This window comes from Ambystoma mexicanum, chromosome 4p (assembly GCF_040938575.1).
Source record: "Ambystoma mexicanum isolate Mex_15411 chromosome 4p, UKY_AmexF1_1, whole genome shotgun sequence".
Classification (NCBI taxonomy): Eukaryota; Metazoa; Chordata; class Amphibia; order Caudata; family Ambystomatidae; genus Ambystoma; species Ambystoma mexicanum.
The window spans coordinates 795,641,815-795,651,881 of record NC_090927.1 but is presented as its reverse complement, the minus strand read 5'-3'; the positions used below and the strand labels follow the sequence as shown (position 1 = coordinate 795,651,881).

The 10,067-nt window shown below is 45.5% G+C and overlaps 1 protein-coding gene across 1 annotated transcript in view; it reads right to left on the bottom strand.

The window, feature by feature from the left end:
* Positions 1 to 1,917: 1,917 nt before the first annotated feature.
* LOC138452622 (hormonally up-regulated neu tumor-associated kinase homolog A-like) overlaps positions 1,918 to 10,067 on the bottom strand; it is a 387,623-nt gene continuing 379,473 nt past the window's right edge. The window contains exon 10 of the mRNA XM_069605014.1: positions 1,918 to 3,131. Within this exon, the coding sequence (XP_069461115.1) occupies positions 2,377 to 3,131 (755 nt within the window). The 3' untranslated portion in view covers positions 1,918 to 2,376. The remainder of the gene's footprint in view (positions 3,132 to 10,067) is intronic.

The window sequence follows — 10,067 nt, the reverse complement described above, 5'->3', positions numbered from 1 at the left end:
TCCCATAATGCAGTTTTTTGCTCTGTATAACAGATGACTTGACTCTGAAGCATAAGCAACCATGGGGTCAGGAACACTGAATGCCGGCATACACCTGGGCGATAGCAAATGCCTTGGTGCACGTTTCCATTATAAACCATGCAATAGGCTTACACCCCACTTATATGAATCATGAGCCCTGTCATGTGGTCAATAGCGGGTACTGTATATGCGAGTGCTATCTTTGAATGCGTACAATCCCTATCAAGGTCTAGAACAATGATCCGGGTCTTGTCTGATTGAGACCCCATTACATTGAGTTCAGTATTATGAGTAAGTGTGTGTGTGCGTGTCAGTCTCGTTCCTGCCTGATTTCCACGCCAATGGATTGCATGTCCCTTATCAAGGCCTGCCCAGTTCATCTCGAACTTGGGAAAAGTACAGACACTCAAAGCCTGAATTACAAATCATTTTTCACTGGACTTTAACTTCTTAGCAAGCCCCTCACAATGCACCCTACTTCCCAATTCCCTGACATTGAACCCCTAAATTGGGTTCAGCACCTGTATTTTGGACTAGATGTACCCAACATTTCAGTGAACTGGATCTGGAACTAGGCGCTCCTTGGCAACGGCCTGCCTACTTACTCCATGTTTTGGGTTACAGAGTTCAACCCAGAGGGAACATGTTTGGTATCCATGTTATCTGATTATGGAACATAAAGGTTACCTTACTAAGCACAGAGCAAGTAGTGGCAGTGGTTTTCTTCTGGAGATTGCAACGTAACCCTCTAAACTCTGTTCCATGTTGAAATGTATTCTCCTGTCGCTGACCAGTTTGTAGACTGTGCATCTCTGGGATTCATGTGAAGCTCTGGTGTTTGGCAGGAAGGCTTTGCCAAATACTTGTGAAATGTAAACATGCCTCCGTAGAAGACATTGCACTTCTGTTAAGGAAACAGTGATTGTTTGCTCCTCAGGCCCCTTTTCTATCCACAGAGGGTTACTGAGAAAACTGTCTTTTAGTTTGGACATTTTGCATAGTGTGAATCACTCCGCCCTCTCTCACTAGGATGAGCAGAGCACTCCCTCTTGAGTCTATTTAAATGTGCACCATTTCCCTAGCGTTATGTCTTGTGTTTTCCTTGCCTAGGTCCTGTATGAATGCTTGCTTGATAGAATGCCTAGTGGAATGGTGTGTTGTGCCTGACCTGTACATTCCATGAATGTCAGTTGTAGTGAAGCAGTATGTGAGAGTGGAGGCCAGTGGATGTCTTCCTGTACCTTCCTACTTACTTACCTTGAATTTACCCTGTTGTATTGCCTTGTCAATCTGGAATTTAGTAAAGACGTTCACTTTGCCTACCCAGAGAGTCTGTCTTTCATTTCACGCCCTATCACCTAGCCTCTGTTCTGGTCAGTATCTTTTCCTTGTTTTCTGATGTGCCAATGAGAGGCTCCTCAACAACACCTCCAGGGCGTAAGCTGCAAGCTAATGAGGGAACATTTCATGAAAAAGAACTGGGTGCGTACCCTGACATTTAGAAAAAAGAAAGGTGTTTGTCTTTGGAGTTGTCTACGATCTAGATACATGTAATTAGCAAGAATAAACATTTACGAAGAGAATGTCACAATCCATCGCCAAGCGAACAACAAGCACTATAATTAAATTAGTTGCCAAATGGACCGTCAACAAGAGAGTCTTGTCAAACCTTAATTGGTGTACTTAAATTGCAAATGCCCATAGTACAACACCAGCATTTAGGGTACGTAATAGTATGTTGCGAATTTCTATCAATCAACTCCAGCCTAAACTGACAGGTGTTCAAGTGCTTCTCAAGCATTAGCTGAAACAAAAAGGCCCATGTCAATCAAAGACAAGGTTTATAAACAATGGGTCCCGACAAAGTCTCATCTTGTGTAGAAAACATGTTAAACATCATAAGTCACTGTTGTCCCACTTTATTCCATAAAGTAGAATTCGTAGATTTGTCATAGCATTAAAAATATAGAAAACATACCAGTCAAAAAATATAAAATATAGTTCTATTTTTTCAAGTTTCACCAATAAGTAGCAGACACAAAAAAGTAATTTATTCATTAAGTGCCTTTCAAATAAAATAAATAGATGTGTCTTTGTTAGGGGCCCGTTTGTGCTGCATTGAGTTTTAAATGTTTATTGATACTTTATACAATCCCTTTGCTGTTATCCTGGGGTGTTAGTGTTTCATAGCTATCTACACAACTAAGGGCGGTTGTCTATATAAAATATGGTTCCAATAATTTCAATTTTGTATCTGATGACCATGGGATTTGGTAGTGTCCACACCACGTATGTAGCTGTTGTTGTGTACTGTACAAATAAGTCAATTGAATTTGGGCAAAAGAGGCAGATGTCTCATACAAATTCCAACCTTAAAATCTCATTCTTTTTCTCTGACTTTGGTTGAAATGGGGGTGATAACAGTGGAAGGTTCAGATCGATTGATTTGTGGGTGTGCTTTAGCTGCACCATGTTGCGCTTCATCTTGATGCCGTTGCTGAAAGGAATCCGTGGCTTTTCCTTGGATTGTCTTAAACTTCTTACCATTAGTGTTTGCTGGTGGGACATTGGGAAAACCGGCGGCCTTGAACCAGCCACCAAAACCGCTGGTGTACCATTTGAAGGATGCTGTGACATCCCAACCCACGAAATCCTTTTTGCTATGCTTTCTCTGAGGGCAGCTTGTCTAAGCCTAGGCAGAGGGGAAAGCTGTGGGGGCTCGACTAGCGTAAGGCTTGGGCCTTCTCTGTCTTGATAACGCCAGGTAGGGTTCACCACGTTGTCATCCACTGCTTTAAGAAGGTCTTTAAATCTTGCGTCCTCTTGCGACACTGGGGGGCTGCGTCCTAAGGATTTCTTTTCACTTTTCATCGGACATGCAGGTGCTGACTTGTGGGTCGGTAGGTTGGCGGAGAGGGTTGGCTTAATAGCAAAAGTGCTTGTTTCTTTCTCTTGGTAATCTGACTTCTTAACTTCAACTTGATCATTGTTAATGTGGACATTGCCCTCTTTGTTGGTAGATGGTTGACCTGGAGGCACATCTGACGGTGTTTGTTTAGGAGACTTTGGTGGCTCTAGGTGAACCAATTCTCTGCCTGCAAATTTCGAAACTGAAAGGGAAAACAAGTTCATTAATATATTTGAAACATGTAATTATAGATATTGTTTTTGACTTAGCTAAATTACTGTTCAACAGTTTTTCCAATCAAGGTCAGACTAACTAAACAGTAGTGCTTTCTATGAATATTAGTGTTGCCTGGTTCGATTTGCACACATTTCTTATACATGCAAAATAATCATCCTTATCAGTGGTCTTCTGTCCCAAGCAATTGATTTCATGTTATTGCATAAAACAGACAGTTTGGGCAAATGCATTTCTATATTCATCTTGCACACCGCGACAAAGGGAATATTCTGCTCCCCTACATGTGTTTTGTGTGGATTTCTGATTTTGTTATCCTGGGTGTGTGTCCTCTAGCTCTGCACCTTTTTCTCTACATGCACATTAGTGGCTGGACCCTTGTTAACTTTGTTTACTGTGCAATGTGGTCGGGTTTGTCCCTGAGCAGATCAAACAACACGTGCCCCATTTATTTGAAGGTGAGCCTGCAGCCTGAGTCCCTATTTGACTCTGGGGATACTGGTAAAATTGCATCAGGAAATGAGTGCAAGAGTCCCACGTGGATGCGTGATCTCATGAATGCACTTGTGTAGGTCCCCCAGCATGCCTAGATGAGACCTGAGGCATGGGACACATGTGAAGAAAATATTACTTGGCATAAACCGGTTTTGTATCATGCGTCTGTCTCCACGTTCAGCCTACTTGCATGGAGCATGGTTCTGCTATCTCTTCCTTAGAATAATGTACTTTGCCCCCCCAGCTTTTCAGAATGGGGTGAAGGCTGTGAATCTTTGTCTCATCATTCAGTGTGGAGTGGGTAAAGGGGATCAAAGTAATGGGTACTCAGGATATCTTTTTTCTAGAGACACTTAGGGTTCGACCGTAAGCCAGTATGGCTAATTCAGGTATGAACCCCTTGATCTTTGTGCTTAGCGAGAGACAAGAAAGCTCAGCCACATCTCATTGTTGATGCCCAAGAGGCAGAAACATGTGTCTGTGGATGTTGTTGGTACTCTTGTTTGGAGGAGAATTGCCTAGCGTTTTGGTGCTGACTTCACAAAAGTCTCTTTTTCTATGGCACAAACAGCTAAAACTTGATTTTACACTTTCCTGAGAGGGCACAGTCCCACGAAACAGGGGATTTGAACTTGTTCTTTCTCAAAAGAAGGTCTAGCAACATTTTGTAATACATTTCTTCCTGCTAGGCAGAAGGAATCAAAATGGGTGATCTCTTTATGAGAATGGGGTAGACCAATATCAATCAAATTCAAACTGGACCCCAGGCCAAGGAGGGAGCCAGAAGAGCTGCTGACCACATCAGCATCGAGGGAGGTGGGAAGGACCTTTCATGTTTCTTTGCTGGGCAACAACACCACTTCTGAAGAACACGTTGAGGGGGACAAGAGGTTCTTTGTGGTCCAGAGGAAACCAGAAGCTCCATGAAGTTACACTTTGCGATTGTTTCAGGCGTATCCCTCAGAGCTTTTTTCCCTTCCCCAGCTAAGTGTTTAAGGGGTCTGTAGCAAATGTACCAGATCACATGTGGGGGTCAAGCAAAGCTTTCCCTGCAGACAGGGTGTTGCAGCCGGAATACACATGTCCATGATTTTATAGAAGGAGGAGAACGGGAGCCTCGGGAGCCAACTCATGCTGATAGCAGACCATGGATACATTTCACGTAATCCACTCATCACAAACTGGAAACGGGGGAAATATTTGGTGGCTTGTGTATAATGCAAGAACGGTAACGTTGCAGGACCATCTACATTGAAGATGAAGTAGACCTCAAAATGGCAGTGATTGACTTTGAGCCTTTTTTGCACTTCTTCACTGAATCAAGTATTTAGTATACACATTGATCATTAAGGATTACAATACATGGGCACAATTAAAAGGAAGGAGGAACCATATGGGACAGAGGTGGGACACAAGGACACTGCGCAACACTGTGACCCAGAGCTGTGCAGTGAATAATCTTGAAATCCTGCATATTATTTATTACAAAAGAACATGGCTTCGAGCATAGCCAAGGCGTTCATCCTTTTCTGTTACAAGATCACTCTGAAGGCCCTTAGGAAATCATCCAACCCACCCTGTGACCAAAATTAAAAGGTAGCTTGGTGTAGGTTCTTCTGGGTTTAGGAGTCCATGCTCCCCAATACCAGTCACTGTAATTTTAAAAGATTCTCTTTTGTCAAACAAAAGTCAATTGGGTAGTCAATGGCGGGAACAAGCAACAATGATCACACCTTAGTTAACTGTGAATGTCAGAAATAAACGCTGGAAAAAAACAATACGTTTGTCACGACTGTAACAAAGAAAAGATGTGCCAACACATGTTTTACACACAAGTGACTTCTCAAGGCAGTAAAGGTTTACAAAGCAATGCATTAATATATTCCGTTTAATCAATTAAGATAGGGACGTATAATCATAAAAAAAGTAAACACCACTTTCTGTCTCCAATGGCAATAGGCACAATGGACTCTAATGACATTCTTAATGCCTGTAAGTGAATTAGTCTCCAGCAGAATTCCATGAGATGGAACCAATCCATTAAGCATCAAACTCTGAGATGGGAACACTAATGTGGCAATAAGACCTGAGGCGGCGGGCCAATACCGCCCCAGGTAATGGCCTTGGGCCGTAGTTACAACGAAGCCCTGGGGGCATTACCGTGGGCGGTATTGGCCCGCCGCCGAGGGTCTTATTGCCATTAGTACCTGGCCCGTTAGACTGGGGTACTAGTGGTATTTTTATTTTTAGAAAATCTGCTGCATTTCGAAACAGAAAAAAAAAAAAGTGCATAAAATGGCCGCCGGGAAAGGGAAAACGTAGTCCGTTTTCCCTTTCCATGGCAGCCATTGGGAGCAGGCGCGCTGGGAACAAAAGTGTTTCCAGCGCGTTCGCTCATAACAAAAGAAGAAAAAAGAAGGTAAGTGGGGTTGGGAGGGCGGAAGGGAGGGGAAGAAAAAAAAAAAAGTACTGCGGTCTCCGGCGGGGGATGATGGAAGCCTCCAGCCGTGAGGAGGCTCGGAGCGGGGATGGCCGCTCCGAGTCTCCACACGCCTGGAGGCTTCCATCGTCCCCCACTGGAGACCAAGGGATAGAAGGTAAGTGGGGTGGGGAGGGCAGGGAGGTGGGAGGAGGGAGAAAAGGGAAAAAATAAAAAGCCTTACCTGAGTCCCCGGCGGGGGACGAAGGAAGCCTCCAGCCATGAGGAGGGTTGGAGCGGGGATTGCCCCATTTGGAGCCTCCTCATTGGCTGAGGGGCTGCCACTCCCCTCGCCGGGAACAGAGTACCGGGGACGCAGTGGCGTACACTGGAATACTGTGTGATATGGCTCGGAAAAGAGCCAATCCACACGTTGTATTCTCGGATCGCAGCGCGTGCCGGATACTAATGTTTGGTAATGCCCTGGGGTTCATGTTACCAGTTGGTCATCCCACCCACCAACAAAGTTGCAGATGTGGCACCCTGGCACACTGTCGCGGGTGCTCATAGATTTTTTTTAAAGTTATGAAATGTAGCCTGGGCTGTTGCACACGTTTTAAAAAAAACTATGGTTAAAAATAGTCGCAATAGACAAAAGAAGAAGGGAACTTCTCCTAGTGCCTTCTACTTTTCCATGAGGGCCATTATTGGCAGGGAAGAGGGAGGCCTGCAGGTTGTATGCTGTGTAAGTTGATGCATGGGGTGGGTCAGAGGGGTGATGATGGCAGTGGGGGAGTAGGCGATGGGGGACTGATGTAAGGACAAGGGCGACTAGAGGTCAGAACCCAGGGGGACAAAATGGCAGCATCATGAAGCTCAGGGGGTCTGGAAGGCGGACACCATTTCCTTGTTGCTAATTTGTGAAACATTCGGTATTCATTTTCTTTTTAAAAACGGCTTGAATTGCGAAGTTGATATACATTATGCTGTCTGTCCTTTTCAATACCTCTTGGGGACACCCATTTAGCATGATATTTACTGATTTATTGCTTCAATAGATGACAGCTTAGGTCTGAGGGCTTTTGTACATTACGTTATTTTTTAAAGCAGTTAATTTTCCTTTGAGCCGAATAAATAATTAAGAGGATTCGGGCAAGGAAGCTTATTTTCTGCAGCACTTTCTTTCTATTTCAAGAGTGTCATATGGGCCCATCCCTCGGGTAGGCCCAGCACTACGTTGGATGCCGACCCCACAGAAGACTCGAGAGACGTTGGTATCCATCCGGGCTCCGCTCCGGCACTGCCTTGCACATCGTGGGAATGCCCCGTTTATTCATGCGGCAGAGTGACGTCACTCTGTCACATGCTTTCTAAAAGCACAACACTCGTCCTTTTTCATAACAGCAAATGCTAATATTGCAAAAACATAACAACATGTGTAACAGTTATAACCATTCAAACTGTAACACTGAACACTGTCCTGTCTTTTTCCTTTATGTGTCCAGCACATAGTCAATCAGTCAAACAGGTTTTCAGCGAACCACACATTAAGGGTAATGCGGCCCCCCCCCCAGCTTGGTCTCTCCTCTCCTGCGTCTCCTCGGTCTAAGGAGTCATGGGAGCGGTTGCCCCCTCCACCTTGCGCACACCCCCTTCCTGGTGAGAAACTTGGCTGACTGTTCTCGCCTATCTTCCTGAAGAAACTGGCGTTCCTTGTGACAGTGGCGCTTCCATCAGACGATGTCACAATAACGCCCTTAGCTTTAACAACGTCCATGGTGTTGGGTTCATATTGGAGCAACATCTCCCCTTGTGTGTATCTGTTTCTCACTAGCACCTCATCTCCATGAGCTAGTTGATGTGGTCGGAGTCCTCTTCAAAGGTTCTCATTCTCATTACTTGCTCTTCTCCCTCCAGCCACACTGTCATCGCTGTTCTTGGCAGGTTCCCTGTCCCCGGTGTCTGGCAACAGCCCTCTGAGATATTTTTTAAAGAGTGCTTCCTCAGGTGCAACTCCAGTTGAGCAGTGGAGAGTCGTTTGATACTCCCTCAAGAATTGGTAGAGGGGTCTCTTGAGACACTGTCCCTTGGCCATGGCCAATGCAGAATACCTTGTTAAGGGTCCTCATGAAGCATTCCGCCTCGCCGTTTGCCGTGGGCCACACTGGGGATATCTCTCGGTGGTGATCCATTATTCTCGCATTAAATATCTGAAGCTCTTTCCTTGAAATGGTGGCCTATTGTCCGAGCACACCACTTGCGGCAGCCCGTGAGTGACAAAGACCTTTTCCAGTGCCGCCGCCATGATGACAAGCACGACTGATTCCAGGAATTCCACTTTGGGATATTTTGTCTATTGATCTATAGCCACCAAAAAGTGTGCGTCTCTCCCAGCCAAGCCAAAATCCATGTGTACCATTTCCTATGGTTGTACACTTCGGGTCATGAACTCAATTGCTGGCTCACGTTGGGCTGGGGCAGCCACCTGACACCCTACACAATTTACCACAAACTTGCCACAAACTTCTCCACCCTCCTCTCCAGGTTTGGAAATCACGCCTTCAATCTCAGGCATGCCTGAGTCTTGGCGTTGCCCTGATATCCTTGGTGAGCGAGTGATATTACTTGCTGGATTTTGCCTGCTGGGACCACCATCTTGGGCCATCTCAGAAGTTGGCCTGAGTCAGGAAATGCCAGTTCTTCTCTCGCCTTGCACAACTGTTGAAAGATGACACAGGCATCCTGAAGCTTTCCAAAATCATCTTCCATTCTCCCCTCTGTAGCGCCCCTCGTAGAAGGCGGAGACACTCGTCCTCGTCCAATGCCTTTCCAAGTTCCTTAATGGGCATTGAGTTCGGCGTAGTTGACTCAATGATCACCTGTACATGATCCTCCACATCCTCTGCAGTATTTTCACTGTGTGGTTGTTCACTCTGTGGGTGCCCCAACAGGTAATCTGCTGCGTTGTCATTGCCTGGTCTGTATACCAGAGACACTCCATATTCGAGGAGGGCTAACATCCACCTCTTGATCTTTAATGGTTGCTTGGAAGAGGAATCTACCATGATGGCAATGAGGGCTTATGGTCTGTCACTACAGTTACAGGCCTTCCCAACACATACAGGCGGACGTGTCGGCATCCTCATAGCACTGCCAATGCTTCACGCTCAATCTGTGAGTATCTCTGTTCTGTTTCTCAGAGGGTACAGCTGGCAAATGCTACCGGCCTCACCTCACCGTGGGTGTACAGTTGTGTTAATACCGCCCCAATACCAAACGGCTTGTGTCAATCACGATTTCGTAGGGTAGAGATGATTTGAAAAAAGCTATGGTGTCATTGGGCCATCTTTACATCGTCGAATGTGGCTTCTTTAAGTGGGCCCCACTGTCATATGGTGTCTTTCTTGGTCAGGTTCCTCAAGGGCTCCGACAGTCTGGCCAGTTTCCTGATAAAATGCACGCAGTATGTCACCATACCCAGGAAGCTGTGTACTTCCGTCACTGCATCTGGGGGTCTGGCTTTTTTTATGTCCTTTACTTTTACTGGGTCAGGAGATACACCCCCCTTCTTTGAAGACAAATCAAAAGAATCCGATGCTGGGCTGGAGAAACTCACAGTTCTCCTTGTGCTTAGTGAGACCTAACAACTGGATCTGTTCATGTGTCTTGATCAGCCTCACCTTGTGTTCAGCCTCCGACCCTGCAAATACCAGTATGTCATCACTCATATTGAAGACACCCTCCAAGTCAGCCCGGGTGCCTCACATCATGTTTTGGAAGACTTCAGCAGGCAACAAAACCTTGAAGCTGAGGCGCGTGTAACGGTACAGACCTTTGTGAGTCGTAAATGTAGTTATGCACCTGGACTCAGGGTGAAGTATGACCTGATAGTATCCCACTCTTAGGTCAAGTTTCGAGAAAAATCTGTCTCCTTGTTATTCTGCAATAATCTCATTAATCTTAGGTGCCAGGTGTCTCTCCCTCCTTATA